The 25,282-nt window shown below is 36.1% G+C and overlaps 1 protein-coding gene across 3 annotated transcripts in view; it reads left to right on the top strand.

The window, feature by feature from the left end:
- The window catches only part of MMS22L (MMS22 like, DNA repair protein), a 113,997-nt gene that overhangs the window by 77,263 nt on the left and 11,452 nt on the right, over window positions 1-25,282 (top strand). For all 3 annotated transcript variants that reach the window (XM_054568868.1, XM_054568869.1, XM_054568870.1), the window contains exons 14-21: window positions 2,626-2,819; window positions 6,934-7,084; window positions 8,980-9,131; window positions 10,197-10,339; window positions 14,165-14,324; window positions 18,280-18,449; window positions 21,382-21,593; window positions 24,697-24,860. In XM_054568868.1, coding sequence (XP_054424843.1) covers window positions 2,626-2,819; window positions 6,934-7,084; window positions 8,980-9,131; window positions 10,197-10,339; window positions 14,165-14,324; window positions 18,280-18,449; window positions 21,382-21,593; window positions 24,697-24,860 — 1,346 coding nt within the window. The remainder of the gene's footprint in view (window positions 1-2,625; window positions 2,820-6,933; window positions 7,085-8,979; window positions 9,132-10,196; window positions 10,340-14,164; window positions 14,325-18,279; window positions 18,450-21,381; window positions 21,594-24,696; window positions 24,861-25,282) is intronic.

The raw sequence follows: 25,282 nt of genomic DNA, 5'->3' as shown, positions 1-25,282 counted from the left end.
CTCACATTACAGTAAATCCTTGGCATTCCCTGCATTTGCCTCTCCAATACCTTTATGTTTACAAAAATTATAAGGTCTTAAAACAAGTCTGTTTTGTTTTACAGTAGCAGATTATTATTCTTATTCAGACTGATAGTGCTTTGAACATACACACTATTGAGCAGAATGTCTTTTGCATATTCCCAGGATATATAGCTTCTTTTCAAACCAAAATACTAAGTGGATTGCACATTTCCAAAACAAATCTGATTTTGGGTCAATGTCTTATACTTAATTGGAACTTGTTTTTCCTGTGTTAACTCTTACCTTGGAGAGCATAATTGCTAGCATTAACTTTTTACCTAGGGGTTTGCTTTATTTCAGAGCTTTAAATCAGATCCCTGGTACTTAAAAATTTTGGTCTGGAGAGGTCAAAAATGGTTCAGCTTTTTTAGCCATTTTAAATATTGCCTCGAATGCATTTTTCTTGTTCTCTCTCCTTATAGTTTTTTCTGACACAGAATTCTGGTGTTGCTCTTGGCTCTTCTCAAGGCAAAGCTACATATGGCTTTTCCAGCTTCTTTCCTTGGGCTTGGTGAAACTTCTTCAACTCAAGTAGAAAAAGAAGAAAATTTATCAGTGTTTAAAGTGTGTGTGTGTGTGTGTGTGTGTGTGTGTGTGTGTGTGTGTGTGTTCACGTTCACAGGAATTTGATAGTGCATAAGAGTGTGTGTCTTATTATGTAAGGGAGAAGTATAGGACTCAGAGTCAGCCTTATGTTCAGATTTCAGGGCCAGCTCTTTTTAGCCATATGACCTTTAGGTATATTATTTTATCTTCTTGCTATCAGCTTCATCATCTCTAAAAAGGATTAATGATATCTATCTCATAAAACTGCTCTGATTTTTACTTAAAAGAATGTCTAGCACATAGAGGATGATCAGAAATGATAGCCCTTCCTAGGGATTAGGATTTAGTTACTAAAGAAAAGCTTACCTATTTAGAAATAGTTGGCAAAATCCATCTTGTCCAAGTACAATACGTTATTTATTATCCTTTGAAAACAACACTTTGAAACAGCTATAAATGAGATGTGCAAATGGTGGTATTATTTTACCTGGATTCTGGTGTGTTGAAATGTCCTCATGAACTTTGCTATGTTGATGTAGACAGTTGAGTTAGTTGCAGAATGGATTTTAGTGGTTTTATATTCATCTTACTCTAAGCTAAAGGACCCGAAATGGTTCTCTAGCCACTAGTTCAAGTAAAAAGCATCTCAGGAAGGTTTTTACACAGAGAGAACACAGAGTGAACATAGCAGACATTTGGTTAGCTTTTATGAGAATTGCTTGCTATGATATTTTCCCCAGGAATCTGTACACTTTTTTTTAGTGCTTGAAATAATATTAAATATTCAAGAATTCCAGTGAGAAGACTCACAAAATCCAAATGTTATATAATTGATACTTATAATATTTACTTATGTGTAGTTAATGAGAAAAGTACTAAGATGTGGTCTTTCAACCAGTTTGATTTTTTTATGGAATTGCTTTAGGTACATGTACTAGTTAATTCTGTGTTTTGCGTAGTTATTTCACGTGTCCACATCCCCTAGATAAACTGATTTAAAACATCAGGAATGTTAGAATTAATGTCATATTTCTTTCTTTTCTCAAATGGAATAGGATACTACTACTATCAGGAAGTCTTCTTCCATAGCTTCATCAGTCATTTTTCACTGCTTTCTCTTTAATTATAGAAAGAAAATCTAAGGATGGTATCCATGCTTCTGTATATATTCTCAGTTGATATGGCAGCATTATAAACAGAAACAGGAGTAATATCATGGCATATGTTTACTTTTAAATAATCATATTATTATTAACCACTAGGTATATTGCATAAATGCCTTCTCTGCCAGATTACTATGAAATCTCTTAGTATTTACTTCTCTTCTATTCCTATTAAGGTCTAGAAATGTCTACATTTTCAGTTGAAATAAGCAAAAAAAAAGTGAGCAAACGGTGAATCAGGGTTTGAGACAGTAATGAATTTATGCTTTACTCTATGGAGAATAACTTTTTGTTTTTTATTGTGTGCTATGTGGAAATGACTGTGGATCTTTTTTGGACCAAGGTGCTAAGATTGTTTCTGTCACAGTTTTGTATACTGGTACAAGGCCTATGTCTTTTCTAAACAGGGAAAATATTTTAATTCAAAATACTACACAGTAGCCAGATATACTTACTTTCCTTTTGGTACATCAGTGTCCTAAAGCTCTTAGGAGGAAATGGCTTAAAGCACTGTTTCCATGTCTAGGTTGTAAGTAAAGTCACTTGTCATAGTGAGTTGCAAAATGCAGACCTTCATTCTGAAGCTGCCTGTTTCTCATTTAGATCTGACATATTAAAAAGCACGTAATTAATGGTTGACATTAGTAATTAACATTAACTTTATGGTGCTTAATATGCCATCATTCATCCATCAAATAATCAGGAATGCATAATGTCTTAGCATAAAGGTTTTAATTATATAAAACGGTCCTTTAGTTTTCATATGGTATAAATGTTAAAAGCCAAAAATGTATTTAAAGACGAATTCTGTAAGCATTTGTTGGGTGTTAGCTATATTTTTATTTCTTTTTAGGAATATGCATCAACAATTGTCTCAGGAACTTCAAAAGGAAAATGTGGACCTAGTTGTTCAGTCTTCATTATCGGCTAAAGAGCGCCACCTTGCTGCAGTTGCCAGTGCACTATGGAAACATTTCTTTTCATTTTTGAAGAGTCAGAGAATGTCACCAGCAGTGCCCTTCTCACAACTTGCAGATGCCGCTGCAGGTCAGCTTTGTAATTTGCTAATTAGTTTCGCATTTTTCAAGCTTTGTCAGTTTTTTCTTCTGTTTGTTTGGTAATAAACTCTTATTTTAAAACAATATAATAAATATTTTGACTAGAAAAATGAACAGAATTACATATTTTTAAATTAAGATCCTTTAGCCTGTTCATTATTTTTCTCTTACTAAAGGTAAAAGTTAAATGATTATTTGCTAAAAATAAAAGATAATTTTCTATCTTAAAAATATTAAATGTACATAAACTTTTCTTACGCATGCAATATTTGAATAGTAAAGAAACATTTGATTTCTTCTAGTCCAGCTTGCTTCTTTTCAGATTATATGTATAGATATCTCGGTATCAGATGAAGTTACTTGTATAAAGAGCAAAAGAATATAGCAGGAATTTCACTTCAACACCAATTTCCTTCAACTTGAAATCAGAGTGACATCGAATATATAGAATGTTACTATTCTGAATTCTCCTAGATTCTATTTCAGGCTGTAATTTTTACTTGGTGTGATTATTAGCCTAATGACTTGCCCTTAGGCATTAAGTGACTCTGAATCACTTGATACTGTAAGCAAGTATTTGAATATATGTACATATATACAGTTTTCTAAGAAGAGTTTCTTATTTTTTTTTTTAGGGATATTTTGCCCAAGATATATTAACAAGTGCTAGAATAGACAGAGATCAATATGGCGGCTGCAAGTCTTTAAGTGCAATTTATATGAAGATATTCAATGTATTTAATTGTAATGCTTTAAAAAACCTAAGACCAAAACCGAGGTGTACTTCCCCCTTGTGTGGATGAGGAAAGCTGAACTAAATGCACCATATAAAAGACTGAAAGATACAAAGATCCTGAATTCTGGTAGCACTTACATAATTAAAACATAAATAAGGATAGATTGAAAAATTGTGACAGGGCACCAGTTTTCAACTACTGTAATGTCTATGAAAACAAATATTGATATTCAATCAGTATAATCACAACAGTCATTAGTAGCTGGTATGACTTTCTTCCATTCATCATCACCCCGGTGAACAAAAATGCTATCACATGATTAGTAGTGCTGTCCTAGGTACTGAAACTAAGTGGTATGCAAATATCAACCAAGATGTGTGCGGGTTTGGAATATGTTTTAAAATGAAGATGGGTTAGGAGAGAAAGTTTTCCTGCATTAAAGAAATAGTCAACGAATACCCACTTTTATGGCCAGGAGGAAAAAAAGGACTAATTTTTTTTTCCTCAGGTATAAGCAAATGTTCTCATGGAGCTTATAGTCTAGTAGGGGGCAGAGAAAAATAAATAAATAAGCAATGTGTAATTTGTTATATGGTAATATGTGCTGAGGAGAAAAGTAAAAATATAGGAGAGGATAAGGATAGGGAAGGCCAGAGGCGCGATGTAATTTTAAAGAGTGGTTAGGAAGGCCTGAGTAAGCACCACTGGAGTGAACCTAATGGAGGATAGAGTTGCATGCTCTGCAGAAGTCCAGAGGCACGAGCATGTCTGGTGTGACGGAGGGACTGCAGGGAAGCCATAAAAGCTTGTGTAATATAAGAAAGAGAATAGTCAGAGATGTGATCAAGAGGTAAGTGGAGAACAACTTTGTGTTCTGCCTTGTGCGCAGTTGTAAAGACTCCCACTTTTACTCTGAGATTGGAAGCTGTTGGAAAGTTTTGAGCAGATGAGTGATAGGATCCCCCTGGCTGCTTGACTGAGAATCGACTATAGGAAGGCCAGGCGATAAGCAGGGAGGCCAGTTAGGGAACTGTTGCAACAACACAGAAATGAGCAGCTTGGGCTGGAGTGGTAGCAGTAGGGGTGGGGAGAAGTGGTCAGATTTCCAATGCGAAGGTAAAGTGTTTTAAAGGTAGATCTGGCAGATTTTTCAAAGTGGGTATGATATGGTAAGCAAAATAGGTAAAAAGAGAACTTCCTGTTTGCTGAGATGAGGAAGATTGTGGCAGGAGCAGATTTTATGAGGGAAGACTAGGATTTTGATATTGGACGTTATTGAAAACTATTGATGTATATAAATTGTCTTTAAAACTGTGACCTCGATGAGATCACCAATGGAGTGAATATTGGTGAAAAGAGAATACTGAGGACAAGGCCTTAGGATAGTCCATGTTCAGATTTGTACAGTAACGAGTAACCAAGAAAGGAAACTGCAAAAGCAATGCTGATGAGGTAAGAGAACACCAAGGACGTGTAGGGCCTTGGAAATCACATGACAGCATTTCAAGGAAGAAGAAGTGAGCAACAGCTCAGATGCTGTTAATGGGTCAATTAAGATGAGGCCTGAGAATCAGCCATTAGATTTAACAAGAGGGAGGTCACTGGTGACCTTGAAGAGTGGTTTTGGTATAGTGGTAGAGGCAAAGGCCTGATTGAAGAAGATTTGAGAAAAAATGTGAAAAGAGTGATTGCAGACTGCATATGTAGATAAATCTCTTTGAGTAGCACTGTTTACAAGTAGAAAAATGGGGATAATGGCTTGAGGGGGAAGTAGGGTCAAAGAGATTTTTTAATAACATGGGAGAAATTTCAGCATATTTATAATGCTGACAGGAACATTCTGGAGTGAGGAAAAATTGATGATGCAAGAGCACCACTTGTTTTTCAGTGCCGAGGAGAAAGGGAATCCCATGGAGAACTTGGCCTCAGATCATCTGTAATAACAGAAGAGAAGGCAGAGTAAATGGGCCTCAGTGGAGGCGCCTGGGTAGATGTGGTGGGAGCTTGTGGTTCTCTTCTAATGTTGCTCATTTTTCTCTGCGGTAGTAACTAAGGGTATTTGCTAGAAGTGAGGCTGGGGGAGGTGCTGGCTGATGAAGAGAGAAGAGAGACTGTTTGCAATTGTCCTCTAGGAGAACAAAAAACTGAATGGACTGGAGAAATGTAGAAATGGGAGCCAGCTCTAAGGGCCGCTTAAAATTTGTAGTCATAAATTTAAAGTGAGATTAGTCAACATGGTTGCCCACCAGCCATTTGTACTGGTGTGGATACATTTAGGGAGAAAACCAAGAATTGGAATTAAATGGATGGTGTTTGTTGTTTTTTTTTTTTTCCCCAGGCAAGTACAACAAATCAAATTTGCAAGGGAAAAGCAAGGGAGTTGATGTTATACACAAATGAGTAGACCATGCAATGAAGTATCCTAAAAAGGGAAAGGAAAGTACAAAGGCAGTGAGGGGCAGGAAGAAGTTTGTAGGATCAGTGAATTGTAGGTCCTGGTGGAATCAAAGAATTGCTGGAGTTGGGGACCGACAGGAGGAGAATTGGAAAGCTAGTTTGGTGCCAGAAAGTGGGGTCCTAAAAGTTGAAATTATGGAGTGTACTTCCTGTTAGTGCCAAGGTCTCTTGGTATCACCATCGGTGAATAGCTGAAGTAGAGTGGAAGATAGACTAATTAGAGGACAGGATTTCAAGAAGCTGAAAGGCCAGAATAATCGGAGAAAACTCATCAAGGGTTATAACGAGTGCTATTAGAGAATATGGGAGTGAGCTACAATCTCTGAGGAATGCGGGTAGATGAACTAGGGAGCAGTAGGTGAATGCAACAAGGAAAGTGAGTGGATTGTACGATCTGATGACATGAGGACCAAAGCCAGAGGTTTTTGGAGGAAGGGAGAATGGTCTAGAAGCAGCAGTGTGAACCAAGGAGTAAACTCACCCTGTCTGGAGGGTAAGTTGTATGAGAGCTGTGGGAGAGTCAGTCGCCATTACGTGGGAGAGCCGCATGGAGGCAGTGCTTCATAAGGAATTTATTGACAAACGTAAGTTAACATAATACAAGTTAAGTTGGGGAAGTCCCAGGAATTAGACACATCAGTTCTAGAATTTGCAATGTGAGGGAGCCATTAGAGATGCCTGACAATAATGCAGGGGAAACCACCCTGGACACGTCCTTGGAGATCTAGATGGTTACCACAGGTATTTCTTTGACAACAAGAATTTCGTTCGGCTTTAGGTTTTCTGTGTTTCTAAATGGGACATTTTATTACGTAGGGCTGATTTTTCAATCACTATTGATATACTCTTGGGAGGGGAAAAAGTTTTTTAACAATTTTTCACCTTAAGTCTTTCTCATTTTATATCTAGATTTTACTTTGCTAGCAGTGGAAATGCCCAGCACAGCTCCATCAGATCTTCAGCCTCGGCCAGTAGAAACAATGATACAGCTTTTTGGTTGGGATGGTATCACCTGTCCCCAAGTTGTAGCAAGATATTTAAATCATTTTCTCCAAAATAGGTAAGTGATTTTATTTCAGGTACGCACATGATTGTAAACCCATGATAGATCAGTATAGTAGGAAAGTAAAAATTTTTACAAATTAAAACTGATCTTTTCTACATATGCTCTCATTTTGGCAGTTTCTTGCTTTTACATCGCATTTTGACAATAGTAGTAGGAAAATCAACTTACATTTCATGGCCTGCTTTTTAAAAAAAGTTGCTTTTTTTATGTTGCTTTTTTCAAAACTTTTTTGTAGGACTGCCTTATTCCCATTCTGAAATGACCTTTCTACACTCACCATTGTGAAAGAAATTATACACTAATATTGCTGAATCTCTAAGGCACTGGTATGCTATCGAAGTTTTACATTTAATGGTAACTTTCCTTTTGACAGCTAGATTTTCAAATATTTAACTCTCAGCTTAGGCGATCATTAACCAGACACTTCACCACCCTGAATGTTGGCTTTCTGATCTATAAGAATCTCCTGCCACATTACATAAGAGATCTAAGGAACCACCAAGGGGGAAAAAATGTACAATAAATAAAGTAAAAATGCAAATAGTATAATCAGGAAGACTTGAGTAAGAATATTAAGGTGAGGGAAAAGAATAATTATACCCACCTAAGAAACCAACGTTGTGCTTGTCCACGTGGCCAGTCAGGGAAAATGAAGAGTAATGCAGCAGTGAGGTGTTCTCATGGGGAAGTCCATGGAACAGAGGCCCGAAGCCACTTCGCGTTGCCTTTCAGCTGTAAAGCAAGGGAGTTCAGCTTCAGTGGGATTCCTTTTAGGGTCCTTGTATCTTGAGAATTCTGCAGTAACAACAAACATTTATTTATTAAATACTTCTGCTGAAATTATCTGGAATTATTTTAGTTTTAAAATAAAATTAGCATATTGGTAAAAGCTGTAAAAACTGAAATGCAAAGGTAGATGTCAGATAGTTTGGAGAGGGTATTATAAATAGATAACAAATGACCAACCTAAGTTCTTCTTATTGTATATTTTTATGACAACTTGTATTCAAAGTATTCTAAAGCAGTGTTTCTAGAATTATGATTGAGAGGTATTTTTAAAATTTCTAACTTCACATAATACTTTATAGTTAGCTTATGCCCATCCTCCTTCTTTCTATGCCCACTTGTAAAATGATTAGAAACCTAATTAGCCAGGCCTTGGGCTTTGTAGAAATAATATATATATTTAAAATTTCTGTAAGATCTTATTTTGGAATTCTTTAATAATGGCTGCCTGTGTGGTGGGGGAGCGGGGAGGAAGGGGCAGGAATGCGATTGATCAGGAGGCCCGCACAGAAGTACATCCTGTTTTTACCTCTTTTCTTAACCTCTGTGGACATGACTGCTCCTTTGTGTATTTACTCTAAAGGCCACTGCTTTTTTAAATCTACTTGCATCTCCTTCACTACTATCTCACCTAGTAGCTAAAGCCCCTTCCTTTCTTTCCCCCTTTTAACCATATTCTTTCTTACCTATTCCTCTTGACATAAACCCTACACATATGCCATCAGCAGGAAAAAGAAAATTAAAAATTAGAACACTGCAAATGAAAACAAGAGTACAAGTTGGGGCAAAAGTAGGTTTTACAGTTGTGAGCATGCAAAATAGAGTTTGTTGTTATTTATTAATTATTGTGTTATTTTCCATATGAACAGCTGCAAACCTACTTTGCTCCACCCTGTATTTATCTAAAATATCCTTATTGTGTGTATTTGTAGTGTTCATTTTCAGCATTGCATGTTGTCTGCATTAGTTATGTTTGTCCATAAAATAAATGAGACCAACAAGAGGGGAATGTTAGAATGTTTTTCTTCATTTCGTAATATCTGTACTCAGGGAACTTGTTGGGTTTTATTTTGTTTTTAATATCTGTCAATTTATTTTTACAGCATGTTATGTGATGCACTTTCTTCTTCAGGCTGTGTATCTTTTCAAGCCTTAACTATAAGATCATGGATCCGTTGCATTTTGCAAATGTATATAAAAAACTTCAGTTTACCTGATGATTTATTAGTTGATATAAATCCTGAACAGGCAGTTGGTAAGTATTGCAGGTGTTTTGTTTCTTAGACAGCTAAATATGTTTAAATTATTCCTTTTTGTTACATAAATTAAGAGAAAAGACAAAATATATTTGTAATTAGGTATAAATATAAACAGAAATTTATTTCCTTTTGTAGCCTATTTCTTTTTCTTGATATTTTCCTGTTACTATATATGATAAATTTCTCTCATATAAAGATAAAAGAACTTGATTCCTTGGAAGCCAGAAAAGGAAAAAACAAAACAAAACTTGCTCTCAAATGACAACCATCTTTTTACCTTGAAGAAACTGATCACAAAAAAAGTGGAAATGTGAAGTAAATAACCAGATATCACACTGTGAAAACCCTAAAAGAAAAATACCCAATTATGAATAATTCTCTCCCTTTTTATTAGATATTTTGCCTTTCTTTTGCTTTACTATTAGTCACCTAGTGATACTTGTACTTTTTTAAATATTCCCATACAGTTCTGGTTGCCTGTAGGGCATGCCTTTTCCGAAAGCAACTCTTTATGGTCATTTAAAAATTGCACAAAGGCTGGGCTGAAAAAATGCTCCAGATTTACTTTGATATATTAGTGCATCAGTTAGCTTTACAGGAATAACTTCTGGGGCAGTGTTGTTCAAGTAAGTACTAGCTTGTTTTTAAATAAAATCTTTCTTTAGTGAGAGAAACTTAATTCAAAGTTTATAATTATGTGGAAATTTGAAATTTTTTTTAAGATTTTATTTATTTTTAGAGAGAGAGGAAGGGAGGGAGAAAGAAAAGAGAACATCAATGTGTGATTGCCTCTCGCACACCCCCTGCTGGGTACCTGGCCCACAACCCAGGCATGTGCCCTGTCTTAGAATCGAACTGGCGAACCAAGGGGTTCACAGGCTAGCACTCAATCCACTGAGCCACACCAGCCAGGATTGGAAATTTGAATTTTAAAGGAAAGCATGTCATAAATGAAGAACACTACATTTCCTGCTTTCTCATTCATATATATAAGTACATATATAAAAAACATAAATCTATATAATGAACATTAAGTAAATATTGTTATTTTATTTTAACAGAAAAAGAGTACATGGAACAGTTGACTGAACTGACCAGGTTGCTGTTTAAACTCCCAGAAATAAAGAATATTTTCTCAAAGGCTCAAGTTGACTTTTTACCCATCCCAGAAGACCCTGAGAAAGCACTTGTTCAATTTCTTGAGGTATTTTTCATTTATTAGTATAATTGTACAGATCAGTCACAGTCATATTATTTAAAAACTTGAAGTGTCCATAATGTTTTTCTATAAAAGGAGTTATTTTGTATCATATTTTTGGGTGCCTGATATTATGGAATTCTGGAGGAGTAAGAATGTGAGTCTAAGGTATAGTACTACTAACTCCTAAAGACAGAAGAATTACTTTTAATGAAAAATAAGAGTAACAAATGCTACATAAAAGCCTTATGCTAAAACTGACCTAAATTGGAGGAATAGCTTGTTGAAATTGCTGCATAACAATACTCTTCAGGTGGTCAGGAACTACATTTTCTTATATGTGGTCCATAATACTTCCAATTTAATGTTTAGTATCCTGTCATAAACAGTATGAGTTTTACAGTAAAAATTTAATCTCTTAAGCAGAAATGTCCACTACTTCATATGATAGTATGATTGGGGCTTTAAAATGCAATCCTTTTTTTTTTTTTTTTTTTTTTTTTTTTTTTTTTGTCTCCATAACAAATAGTCCTGTCACAGGAGAAACTCCCAGAAGCTCGGTTCTTCTTGTTGACACAGTAAAGAATTACAGGTCAGCAAGCCTGCTAGCATGCAAGCAACATTTATTAATGCTAAGTTCTAATAAGGAAGCAAGAGCAAAGGTGGCCAGAGGCCCAGTAGCCAGCACCCAGGTGGCCAGAGGCTAGGTGGGTAGAAGCCAGGTGGCCAAAAGAAGTGGCCAACAGCCCCCTGGCCAAGGGCCCGCTGGTTAGAGGCTGGTTAGCCAGGGGTCCCTGTGTGGCAAGAGGGCAAAGAGCCAAGAGAGTGAGTCCTTTGTTTTGAGAACTGACGTAGTTGGTGGGGTGGGGGTGAAGAAGTTGCATATTGATTGACGCATAAAGGTGGTCACAGTGGTGCCAGCTTTCCCAGGGAGACGTGACTACCTAAAAGTAAGTGTGGGTGGGGGGGTCTGTGAGCCAGAATCCTTATCTTGTTCCAGACTCTATTTGTTCATTTTGTATACATGACAAAGGGCAGGCAATGAACCAAAGTGTTTTTATGGATTTTCCTTTGGGCACTCTAGTCCCTCTCCCCTTCTCCCTTCCAGGCCTTGGGATGAATACACAGTCTCAAAGTTTTCCCTTTCCCTGCTAGTGGAGATGATACACACAGGCTCTCAATGGCTCTACCCCACCCCCGCCCTGCCCCGCGCTGTCACAGTTTACTTGTGTTGTGCGGAATGCCCAGCAGCCTTATCAATCCAGGCTCATGGCTATTGGGTCAATGGGTGAGACTTGTCTTCATTTGCTTTTGGCCTCCTGTATTAAGTTCTTTGTTAGATTGCAGTGGGGAGGGCCCTGCCTTCATTTCCCCTCTGGCCACTCATTCTACTGTAACAATCCCATTCAGCATTTTATTTTCAATTATTAATATTGTACAAACTTATGTGATAAAATATTATTTATAGTGTAGGAACTATTTTATAGTCTTTACAGCCTAGTTGAGGTCATTAATGTGTTTGGATTTGTGTTTTTCTAAGCTATTCACAATAAAAGTTAGTTTATTTTCCCACAGAGCTGTTGGTATTAACTGCAGTGAAAATAGTTACAACCCACAAGCTCTTTCCATAGATGTGAAATCTTCCACTGGTTTTCATTAAGTTAAAGTACAGTTGTACAGGAATTACAGATGTGATATCAGTCCTAAAAATATTTAGTAATACACATACAGATATAAAATACACATTTCTGTTGAGTCTTTTATTTAGTTGATTGGACCTCAACCTGTAATTAATTGAACACCTATCTTAGGAACTGTCCTGGACTAGAAAGGGAGGGAGGTAGAAGCCAGGCATTCCACTGATCATTTTGAAAAGCTCTTCTAATTTAATCCAGCCCATATTGTTCTTTCATCAACTAATAAATAATAGCTGTGTGCTAAATGCTAGGTAGTGTTATGCTAGAATTTCTTAAGGATTTGAAAAACCAAAAGAAATAGTCCTTGATCTAAAAGAACTTTTACTTGTCTGAGAGTACAGAATATATACAAAGGTTAAAATAATAAAAAGTGCCAGTTAGTTGATAGATTAGTCAGGAGATTAAGAACTCAGAGAATCTTGGTATAAGAAGTTTGAATTTTATCCTGTGAACGATGTGAAGACCCTATAAATTTTTAAGTAGGTCTGATTTGATTAAACGGAAAATTAAAAACAATAGAGTAGGTTAAGGCAGCACCTGAGATCTCTTTGTCTGTTACCACCCGTCCCTCCAGCTCTGAGTAACCTCATCATGACCTTCCACCCCCTCTTCTCCAAGCGCAACATCCCCTCAGGGTGTCCCTTCATTCCATATCCACCTGCATTATTCCCTTGGGTCTCACTTCATCTGCCCTACCAACAGCCTCACAGGCTTCCATCCTTGGTCTTTCGGTCATACCTGCAAACCCTCAACCTTGGTTTGATGCAACCACTTGCTTTCCCTCCTTTGTCTTATCTGCTGAGAGCTGCAGTAGAAAAATCATGTGGCTGTATATTTTGGTGCCATTGTATCCAGTTTGGGTCATTGAAACCCACTGTAAGTCCCCAATAATGGCTTGAAACCTTTAGTACTATTCTCAAATCTTCTAACCCATCTCTAGCCAGTCTTGATTCTTTTTGTGGCTTCTCACCTCTTAATTGTTTTCACCCTTCCTCAACTTATTCTCTCATTTATTTCCTTTCCTCTTCTTCCCACTTCACTGTTCTCCTTACTGCCTCATCTACATTTCTCTCCACCACCTCCTATTTTTCTATCTCTACTTTTTGTGCCTCATCTTTTTTTTCTTCTGAGAAAGCTAAACTGGCATCTAATGGCTCATAAGGAAAATTCCGGGGGAAAAAATCAATTCATACCTCAAAACTGAACTTTGTAGAAGTCTTACTTGTAGGAATTTGGGGCTTTTGAATTCCCAGTTCTATACTAGGATTTTCAGAAGTCTCCATGTGGTTTGGTTTTAAGCTTCATTTACTTCTTTTTACTAACATTTTATTGAGTCAGACCTTGCATGAATAATTATTGATGAATTGTTTTTAAGTATATTTTATTATGTTATTACAGTTGTCCCATTTTTTTCTCCCCTTTATTCCCCTCTGCTCTGCACCCCGCCTCCCACCAGTACCCCCCGGCTTTGTTCATGTCCATGGGTTGTACATATAAATTCTTTGGTTTCTCCATTTCCTATACTATTCTTAACCTCCTCCTCTCTGTTTTGTACCTACCAATTACACTTCCTATTCTGGGTACCTTTCCCCGCTCCTCGTCCCCGCTGATAACCCTCCATGTGGTCTTCATATCTGTGATTCCGTTCTTGTTCTAGTTGTTTGCTTAGTTTGCTTTTGTTTTGTTTTTTAGGTTCAGTTGTTGATACTTGTAAGTTTGTTGTCATTTTACTATTCATAGTTTTGATCTTCTTTTTTCTAAGTCCCTTTTACATTTCATATAATAATTGCTTGGTGATCATGAACTCCTTTAACTCCACCTTATCTGGGAAGCACTTTATCTGCACTTGCATTCTAAATGATAGCTTTGCTGGAAAGAGTAATATTGTATATGTAGGTCCTTACCTTTCATGACTTTGAATATGTTTTTATAATTCTTATTTTAACCTTTATTTTAATTATAAAAAAGGAAGGCAATTCTTCTTTTGTTGCATTTTAATTGCTGTGACTATTGGGAAGTTAAGGATGAAGGCAGAAATATACAGTGTGTGCGTAGAAAAAGAAATTATCTTTATTTTCAAAGTCTGTATTGTATAAAACTTGGAAACCTAAATCATGTTTTTCCTTATTTATAGGCTGTTGGTATAACTTACGGGAATCTGCAGAAACTTTCTGATAAATCTGCCATGATTGCAAAGTCCTTAGAATACCTTGGTGAAATATTAAAATATATAAAACCTTATTTGGGAAAAAATGTTTCCAGTGCAGGTCTACAACTGACGTATAGGATGATGGGTATGTATTTCTGACATTATTAAAACTTTGTGAGGTTGAGTCTACAGTATCATGATAGATAGGAATATACTAATATACTAGCTAAAGCATTATTCTGCATACAGTCATAAGAATAATCTGAAAGACAGTGATTTAGCTTAAAAATAATTCATGTTAGCTTTGAAGTGTACCTCTGTCTTGCCCTACCGCCCTTCAGAACTTTTCTCGTTATGCTTGTGTTAATAGAAAAATTAATTATGATCAATACAGAAAATATGCCAACATCAATCTGGTATCCGTAGTCTGTTGTGAATCACTCACATTGTGAATACCTGGATAATTAAAGTGGTCATTCCTTTTAATGCTTATCTATGCTTTGTTAGAATTTGAAATATCAGAAAACCATCGCTCCCTTTTATTTTTATACTTTGCTCTATATGAAGGACTTCAGAAAAGAATTTATTATAGCACTAAAGATATTTATGCTTCAAATCTTGTTTCTCACAACACTGTTTTCTCCTTTCAAAAGGAAATCTTTTTCTGCACCTATTCTGTAACAATAGAGTTCATCTTCAGGAATTCACTAATTTGAATACCTTTGTTCACTAAAATCATGTTGCTAACCAAAAATAGGAACTGGATAAAGGGAAATGAGAAGGGTTTCCTTAGAAGTTTTAGGCAGAATTTAAGTTTTCTTAAAAATTTCTTTATGGCCAAAATCTTATATCTGTTCCCTTTGATCTTATAAACATATGAATAAACTGACTTGGGCTGTCTGAAACCTTTTATCTTTGTTGTAAAAGATAAAGGAGAATTTGAAAATGTGTAAATATGGATGACTTAGAATATAGTGAAAGCTATAGTTACCAATTCAGTCTTCTTAATTTCAGAGGAAATATGTGAAAATTTATCATAAATTTAACACAGAAAGATGTAGATAAATAAGTATTTAAGTATTTAGGCTTATAATTTATAAGTCTGCCAAGCTCAATGTATGATTTCAGGGTATGTCTTTATTTTACAGGATATATGATAGTCTTATCAATAACTACAGAATCATTTTTGGATCAGTGATAGATGTGTAGACCCATGGAAAAAGTCTCCTTATGAAGAACTGAGGGCCTTGTTTGTTTTATTACATGATTATTTTTTATTTATTGGCAAGTAGATCTGTATTTGTTCCCTTTGTCTAGATCTCAGAGACTGGGAATAGAGTATATTGCTACAGTGTCACTCATTTAATTTATTAGACATTAGGAACAGATGACTTACTGTCTTTTACACAAAAAGTATATAGAACAAAATGGAGGAAGAGCAAATATAAACTTGAGAGTTCAAACCTGCTTTAAGTGTGCAGAGTTGGGATATCGTACCCACCTGAAAAAAAAGTTCCTCACGGGGAATCCACTGCTCTTCCCTTACGAGGTGCAAACGTTTGATGAAATCATACTACAGGTTAAGGCGCCTGAGAAAGCAGGATTGATCCATCAGTGATTTCTTCCACTTTCCTCCTCTTTATATCATTTTTTGTTTTTTCATTTTTCTCATTCTTTTTATTTTTTTACTCTTCTGTTTCATGCCTTTCCTCTTGGTCATCCTTCTTTAGCTGCAGTCATCCTTCCTCTTTTGTCTTTGTAACTGAAATTCTACCCATGTCCCTTCAGTGCCCTGCCAAGTGTCCCACCTCTCCTGTACTCCCAAGTGAACCGGATCTCCTTCCTTGTGTTTTATCTGTCTTTCTCTTACGACGTTTTTCATAGCTTGCTATTTATTATAATTATTTGTGCACTCAGCACGCCTCTACTAAATTTCAGACTTACTGATGGTGTTCGCCATGTTGTGTGAACTTTTTATTCCCATCATCATGTTGCATTTTGAACAAATACCATTTTCTCTCTCTCTCCCCGGCCAGTTCTCTCTGTGCATGTGTGTGAGTCTGTAGGTGTCAGGCACTGGATTGGGAACTGGGGATACATCCATTAAAGAGCTTCTCCAATGAAGGAGGTGGCATATTTCTGGAATTCAATAATTTTATGAACCTAGCTAATAGTATGCGGTGTATTTTTTAATGTTCCTGCATGAGCGAAGTTATTTTCTAACTGTAAATACATTTTAAAAATATATATTATAATGTTCCCATTTCACTTTTTTTAAGGCATAACATACAGTAGAAAATAAGAAAATGCATAAGAACTCTGAGAGTGTAGCTCTCTTTCAATAGTGGGAACATGTTCCCCAAAACTTTTCTATATTTTCTGCTTCATCAGTAAATAAGTATATTTTTATAGCCATGAAAATGACTTGTTCTTTTTTACAAAGCTATGCTATGTATTTATACTTTCCTCAAGTTTTTTTTTACTGCAGAAATTTTTTTCTTTATATTTTTAGCACCACACACACTGAAATGTACTTTGCTGAAACTTAAAAAAAGTAGGAGTCTGTTATAGCAGTAAAACAAATGTATCACCTCTGTCTTCAGTGAACTCATAAAACTTAAGGTCTTAAGCAGAGCATTTTAACCATGGCAGAGGATGAAATACAAGGGTCAACGATGCATTTTTGGTTGGAAGGTCCTTGCTCTGCATAAGTTAATACCTGGGCGACACCTTAGAGTGATATGAATCATTTGAAATGTCAGTGAGGATGGCAGTTCCTCTTCCGGGTATATTAATGTTCGTTAGAATGTGAGTTCTTCTTCCATTGCTGTCACTCTCAAGTTTTCCACCTACTGGAAAAATGAGGAGCAAGCCAGCATTATTTAAAATATTGCTAAGTGAGCATTGTGTTTCTTTATGATTGATTATTGTATTTCCTTTTACAACAGAAGATTTATGTTGCTGTTTGTTGTTCTTAGAAGTGATTATTGGTTGGGTTTTTTTTTTAATGTCATTATACTCTACTATAAGCATATTTTTGTGTTCCTTCAGAACTTGAATTTTAAACTTTTTGTTTTATGAAAATGACTTTTGAATTTTATCACCTCTTTTCACTTTCTAAGATAAGATAAAATATAAAAGTTTATTCAGTACATTTACTACTCTGCTATTTTGGACAAGCACTTAATGATCCTTTAAATTTGTTGGGGCTTTTTTTGGGGGGGGGTTGGTGGGGTTTTTTTTTGCTAAAGGAGACCTCAGCAGCAGTAATACACTCTAATGGGAATTATAAATCTGCTTTTAATTACTATATTAAACAAAAGGTACTCATTTGTTAAGCTTTACTATCTTCAAATGTAGCAACTAACAGACTCTCATCATTAAAGAGCCCATAATATATTTCATATGGTAAAGAAATCTGTTTCTCTTCTTTCGGAATTAAAATTTAAGCTCAATATTTGTTTACATTATCAATTGAAAGTTATAAAAACTGAAGTTCAAGAAGGTTAAATGGTTGCTTCAAGGTGTTATAGCTAATCCTTTTTTCCTATTTTAACAACTTAATTTAGTTATATCTCTTGTTGCAAACTGGGTTGAGACAGCATATAAAATTACATATAAGATAAAAATAAAAAGAAATAAGGTTATCAAAAAAATGTGGAGTAGCATGATGAAGCCCAGAGAAAAGTGAGTATATACTAAAAGCATAATGTATGATCTTAAGGTGTTCTTAACATTGGATTGTATTTGCCTCTTAGTTTCCTAGAAGCCAAAGCAAAGAGAGATCCTATTAATTGCAATGCTCGATTTATGTATACACATAGTGTATAACCAGATCACATGATATGTGGGGTATGTGTATGTTTTAAGTATCAGCCGCTCAGGAAATGTATGTTTTTCTCGGCCCAGAACTCTGAGAGAAATTTGTCTCTTTAATGAAATATATCACTTGACAAAGTTTTTTGATTCATAATAAATGTTCCTTCCTAGTGCCTACTTTAACTTGCTCCTATGTGCTTTAATCATAAATTTTTAGTGGAATGACAAAATTTTCTACTTAGAAGATAAGCATAACTACTGTTACTGCTCTTCTCTGTTAGGACTCCTTGTTAAGTCATGGGCACAGATCTTCGCCACCTCTAAAGCCCAAAGGTTACTGTTCCAGATCATAGACTGTTTACTGCTGCCACATGCAGTGTTACAGCAAGAGACGGAGCTGCCTGCACCTAGACTGACTGCAATTCAGAAGAGTCTTCCTTTGTATCTCCAGGTATAGTGTGTGTGGCTACTTAAAGGTTTAAATTTTTTTTTTCTTTTGAAACTTTGCCTTAGAACAGCTCACTGACTACAGATTTAAAAACCATGCATTATAATCACAATGTATGTGTGCACATGGGGTACTTCCATATTTTTAGGTCTTTTTGTCTTTAGCTCTGAAAACAAAGGTGGAAAACAAAATCTATACCCTCAAGAAACGTAAAGTTGTTAGGGGAGGCTGACTAGCATAGACACTTATAACAATGTGCTCAAAATTTACTTAGAGGCTTCATCTGTCTGTCACCCGGACTGGGGTGAGCCGATGTGAGGGAGGACACTGTGCAGGATACTATTTGTCAAAGAGCAGAGTGGGTAGGAGTTGAAGTTCTATTCCTGTCAGAGGGAACAGCATATTAAAGGCATGATTTTTATAAGAAATGTGACATACTCAGGGGGAAAAAGCAATTCGGTTGTGGCTGGAAACTCATATAGGAGGAGCCAGATACGGAGGGGCTTTACATGCCATGCTAGGAAGTTCACCCTTGCTCTCTTAAACGGGGACTACCGATGGCTTTTGAGTGGAGAAGTGGGAGTGACATATATTTCCATTTTAGAAAAGTGATGCCAGTGACAGCATCCGACATTGGTGGTGTGGAGCTTAGACTGGTAACTAACTTGGAAGGCAGTAACTAGTTCCTTATCTGATGGTTTTGAACTAAGGCAGTAAGTATAGAGGTCACAGTAAATTTCAGAAACATTTAGTGGCCCCAGGCAGAAAGACTTGCCAAGTATTGTGGAGCAACAGAAAAAAATAGCATACTTTTTAGATTCCAGAGTGGCTGCTTATGTAGATGGCAGTGCTTCTAACTGAAATGGGATATTCTGGAGATAAAGGGATGAAGGTGAGAATTTCTAAACAGCTTTAGTTTGAGGTGCTGGGGAAAATCTAGCTAATGATGTTCATTAGGCACTTGGAAATATTGATCTGTCATTTAGAAGAAAGGAGGTGTACTTTTTTATTCATTAGTGTCTGATAATAAAGACAAGTGCTCCTTATTTGGGCTCCAGCAAGGGAAGTTGAGGAGGAAGGGAAGAATGGATTTTGATTAGGTAATAAGCAGTCTCTTCCACAGATGGATTCTTTTTTTAAACAGATTTTTACAATTTCTAATTCATTTTAAGTTGGCTCTTTAATTCTGTATTCATAGTGGCATTTAAAGCAAGGTTGAGTGTGTCTGCTAGCAAGATGAAAAGGCATGGCCAAGCCAGAGGGGAAGCTGGGTGCAGGGGAGTCCGTAGACCTTGTTCCAGGGGCCCCTCTTAAACCAAATTTGTACATTTAATAAGAAGCCTTATACACATCCAAAGCTGTTAATTGAAAAATTTGGTGAATTATCCATTTGTCAGAATTGACTTGGAGCTATATCTTTAATTTCTTAAAGGTACCTAGCTTTCCTCTTAAGAATTTTCAAAATGTATCCATTTATTACTTCATCTTCTGATTTAATGTGCTTTTCCTTAAATAAAGCATTCAAGAAAGGGGGTAGTGGGCTGTCCATTATTTTTTTAATTGTTTATTTCATTGCTAGTGTTATAACAACTCTATACTAATTTTTATTACAAATAACCTTTCAAAATTTCTTGTTGGGTAAATATTTATAGCTAAAATGTAGACATACACGTTTCTAGTGGGGAGGAGGGAGAATGGGGGAGACAGTACGGGGATAAGAAGCGTAATTGGTCGGTACAAAATAGACGAGGGAAGGTTAAGAACAGTGTAGGAAATGGAGAAGCCAAGGACCTTACATGTACGACCCATGGACAAGAACTAAGCGGGGGGGGGACTGCTGGAGGGAGGGGGGTGCAGAGTGTAGGGAAATAAAGGGGAGGAAAAAATGGGGCAGCTGTAATAGCATAATCAATAAAATATACAAAAACAATCATTGAATGTATATATTTCCCATTCAAATCAATAAACAAATTTAAAATAAAAAAAATAAAATGTAGACATAATCACTTCTAATTTTTTCTCTGGGAAAACACATTGTGAATCACAAGTACCAAATTATAAATGAACTTTTAGATCATAATTTGTTGTAGTATTGGTGATTATATTTAGTAATAGGTAATATTGGCAGAAAAAAATTTCTTTCTTGGGGTTTCAGTTTAATTGTTTGAAAGTATCAAATACTGGATTCCATATAAAAGCATATTGTTAATTTCTATACAAAAGGAAGGGATTAAATTAACAGGCATGCTGTATGACTGATTTCAGTGTGAACTTGATCACGTTCCTAACTCCTCTAAACCTCAGTTTTGTCAGCTATAAAATTGGAGCTGTGATAACACAAACTGAATGGTTTTTTGATTAATTTGAATGAAATAATGTATATAAATCACGTGGCACAGTGCCTGACAAATGAAAACCTTAAAATAAATTGTCATTATTCTGAATCATTGTTTTCTGCATTTTCCCCCTTTGTTAATTAAAAAAAAATTATCACCTTTCTTAATGTGGAATATTTTTAGCATAAGTTTTGTCTTAATGAGATAAATGATCAGTGCCCTACATTTAAAAGAAACTGACCTAAAATATATTTTATACTTTGTAATTACATGTATATGCAGTTGCTGAGTTGGTGGTCAAGTTTTCTGACGATGAGAGAAGCAGCTTCCTTTGCCCTCCTCCACAACCCCCCTGCTTCCCATGGGTGCGCCCCAAAGACAAGTGTGTCTGGGTAGACACCACAGCACAGGTGTTACTAGGCTCAGCAACTCCCTGAACTTCATAGAAACGTTATCTATTGATAGCAGGTGGTATCCTTGTTGATTGTGATAAGTTACAAATTCTGACATGAATATCAATGTGGGGAACTAAATTAGTAAATTCCTAAATATTTTTTTAACTATACCTTTTAATATCATTTTTTTTTTTCCTTCTGTAGGGCATATGTAGCGTGTGTTCTCTGTCTCAGAATGCAAATGCCTATTTGAATCAATTGCTGGGGAATGTTACTGAGCAGTATATCAAGCGGTTTCTTCCAGCTTCACCACATGTTTTAGATCTTGGACAGCATCCAGTTTTGTTGGCATTGAGAAACTCAGGCAATGTTGCCCCGATGTCATCCCTAAAGAAATGCATTGCACAAGTCATAAGGTACATCTAAATATTAAAAATAAGTGGTATTTACAATATACTAATCTATTAAAAAGAAACAGAACATTTCAAAAGTATTGGCCTCCCTTAGAATACCAGTAGTTTAGAAATTTTGTTTTTCTGAAAAATGTTGGCTAAGATGTTGCTAAAATGATTTTTACTCAAGGCAGCCTAAGACAATGCTTTTTTTTTTTTAATTTTTTTAATTTTTTCTTTTGTTCAAACCCATTTGTCTCCATTTTCCCGCCACCATTTCCCCTGCCCCACCCACCCCCACCCTCAATCCTTCCCCACTTTGGCTTTGTCCATGGGTCCTTTACATATGTTCCTTGATCTGACCCTTCCCTTTCTTTTCCCCATTACCCGCCTCCGTCCTTCCCTCTCATTACTGTAAGACAATGCTTTTTTAAATTGCTTGTTTTCTCTACACAGCAATTAGTTTTCTTATATATGTCTTAAAGTTGTGTGTGTGTATTTATTTTTTTTAGATTTTTCAGATAAACAGTAACTTTTATACTGTACATGAGACCAGTAATTATATTTTATGAACGATAAGTGAAAATATTGCTAATATGAAAAAGGAAGTGATATGAAGTACTATTTTGTTAGTCTAGTCTCTGTCTTAATAACTCAGTTTTATTATTAGGCCAACAAATGAAACTTCTGAGGTTTTCTACTAAACTCAATGCCTTTTAGCTGCAACATTAGAATAATCAGTAGTAGAAATGATCTTTTCTTGGCCTTCCTAGAGTGTTTACCTTCATGTGAAATCAAATTTTAAACTTTAAGATGCTATGGTACTATATATTCTTATCAGGTTTTTTTTTTTTTTCTGTTTTTAATGACCTGAATTAAATTCTTTAATTCATCAACTCTTTACAGAATTAAATATCTAAAATCTGTTCTTCCTCCAACCATTTTCCTGTGTTCCTAGTGTTCTGTTACTCAGGCTTGGAAGCTTAATAGCTTTGTTCCCTCCCCTTTGCCATCATCTGGCAAACGATTGTTTCCTTCCCTTCTTTTCACATCTCTTTTTCCTTGTTCCATTATACCTAGGCTGTTGCCAGAGTAGCCTTGCTACTTTCACTATCTGGTCTTTTCTTCCAGTCCAGCCTAAGTAATTCCCCCAGATCACTTTTCCTGAAATACTGTTCCATTGTGACACTCCGCTGCCTCCAGACTTCTCTTTTTCCCCTATGGAATTAACTCCACATGTGGTCTGTCACTTAACTTTTCCATGGCATCATGTACAAACCTAATGAGACTGGGTTAGCTGTTGCCCCTCCAAAATGCTTTATAGTTTCTTCCATTAAAAGATCACCCATCTGGACAAAATTCCACCTAGAGGTTCTAAGATGGACACCCAGTGCATCTTAGTACACACACAGGACCTCCGTATGCTGTGATGCTTCTTTCCTTCTCAAGTCATATACTTTGTATGATTCACTTCACAGAATTGTAACATTTTTGCCTTACTTGTGTCTGAATTCCCAGCAAGATGGTAGTATTCTACCACTGTGTTTGAGACATTGAATAAGTAATTTTAGTACAAACCGAATGACAAGTGCTGAAGTAAAGTTAAATCTTTAAGGTCATAAAACTGTTTTAAAGCCCAACATTGAAAATCCTGGCACCTTTAGCTGACTCTCCTATTTGCCATTGAAAACGGTTTTTTTCCTCATGATTTCTAGTTTAAGGCTGCAAAATGTAACAATTCCTTTTTGTTTTAAATACTCAGGAAAGAAATAGAGATTGCCTCCTATGTCTTCCTCCATTACATACTTCTCTACTCCTGCAGTTAACAAGTCTTACTTAGGGCTCCTTCCTCTGAATTTCTAAGAATTCTGGGCTTTTTATTCAGAGCACCTGTCACTCTATATCATGACAGTCTTTTTTTTTCCCTTGTCTAACTTTTTTACTGAACACTGAGCTCCATGCTTTCAGAAACTCATTTTACTTAAGTTCACATTCTTGTTCTTAGACTTGTACCTGGTACACTGTAGGTACCCAGTAAACATTTGTTCTAGGCATTAGGAAATCAGCAGTGAACAAAAAAGACAAAGCCCCTGTCCTCAAAGAATAAATAAATCTTCTAATATGTAATATTTGTTGGAAGTCACTGTAGGGAGTAGAAATGGTGATGAAGACATAGTTCCTGCCCTTATGGAGTTTATAGCTCTTAGTGATTTCTCTGCCTCATTTTTGCAAGTTATTATTGCTTTGCAAATAAATATGGATGTCTAGCTTAAAGTTAGCTGCAGTCGACAATTTTTCATATTGCCTAGACTTTTAGAAATCGAGCAATCACACTTTCTAGGGTCAGACCTGGTTAGAACTTGGATGGGAGACCGCCTGGGAATACCAGGTGCTATAGTCTTTTGCCTCCTCCTCCTCTTGCCGCCCCCCAGCCAGGCCACCGGGGACCACTGACAGATGTACACTGAACACCTGGTATGAGCCAAGAACAATGCTAAAAGGTAGAAATTAAAAAATGAGTCAGATGAATTATCTTTACAATCTCAGTTGACTTCTAATGCTAAAATCTGCCCTGCTTTGAGAGAAGATATTAAATCCTAAGTTACCTCTCTGATTCTTTTCCTTCCAAAGGGGAGGAAAGAGTTAAAACTAGAGTGGGAAGCTTAATTCCTAAGAGAGTTTTCTTACTGAATTGGGGAGGGGAAAAACAGACCCCTCCTACAAATAAATAAATGTGAGGAGAAACTTCTTTACACAAATTTGACATTGGAGAAAATGTTGTATCACTGAGGAGCTGGGAGAGAAGATCAGGATTATATTAGGAAAAAAATTAACAACTACATTTTTATTTGGATTTTGATAAAGTTCATTTTAAGACCAGGTTGCTTTAAATTTAGTGTGTGTCTGTATTCTACTATAGCCCTGGTAGCACAACAAAAGGATGTGTGGTCATTGCTTCTAAAATTCTCTGTTTGAAAATAGCATGGTAAAGTATACATACTTTTTAGAAATTGTGCTTTATTAATTTCTGGGGAGTAGGATTTGCCAATATCTATAAAGTATATGTCATTAGCGTTTCTACTGAAACTTTGAACAGAAGAAAAAGCAAAATTGTGCTTCTTTTCAGGAAATCATACTTTGAGTGTAAACAGTTCATGCATCCTCCACGCTTAGCATCCATTCTGGCCTTTATGCTTCAGCTCTTCAAAGAAACTAACGCAGACATTTCTGAGGTTGAACTGCTGCTCCCTGGTGTCTTAAAGTGCCTGGTGTTGGTCAGTGAACCACAAGGTGAGTTGGAGTTTGTGTATGTTACACTTTTCTGTTCACAAATTAAAAAGTACTCTTTCCTATCAGTTAAATTGATAGTTACAAAAGTATTTGTTCATTTTACATCAGTTTGTCTATATCGTGGCTAAAGAACAAATTCCAGCCAATAACTGATAGTGAGCATGATACAATGGACAAAAACTGACATTTCACTCTAGTTTAGTTTTTTTTTTTTAAGATTTTATTTTTTTATTTTCAGAGAGAGAGGAAGGGAGGGAGAAAGAAGGGGAGAGAAACATCAGGCTGGTGTTCAGTCCACTGAGACACACCAGGCAAGGCTAGTTGAGTTTCTTCTAAGGCAAATAATTTACTGAAGGGCTACTTCTTCTGATTAGACTTGTTACCCTCTTAAAGAATATTTGTTCAATCTGATTGCAATGTGA

Source organism: Pteronotus mesoamericanus, unplaced genomic scaffold (assembly GCF_021234165.1).
Source record: "Pteronotus mesoamericanus isolate MK-2021 breed Mesoamerican mustached bat unplaced genomic scaffold, CSHL_Meso_final contig_20, whole genome shotgun sequence".
NCBI lineage: Eukaryota > Metazoa > Chordata > Mammalia > Chiroptera > Mormoopidae > Pteronotus > Pteronotus mesoamericanus.
Note: the sequence above shows the minus strand (reverse complement) of the source record. Positions and strands in the feature narration are given on the sequence as shown.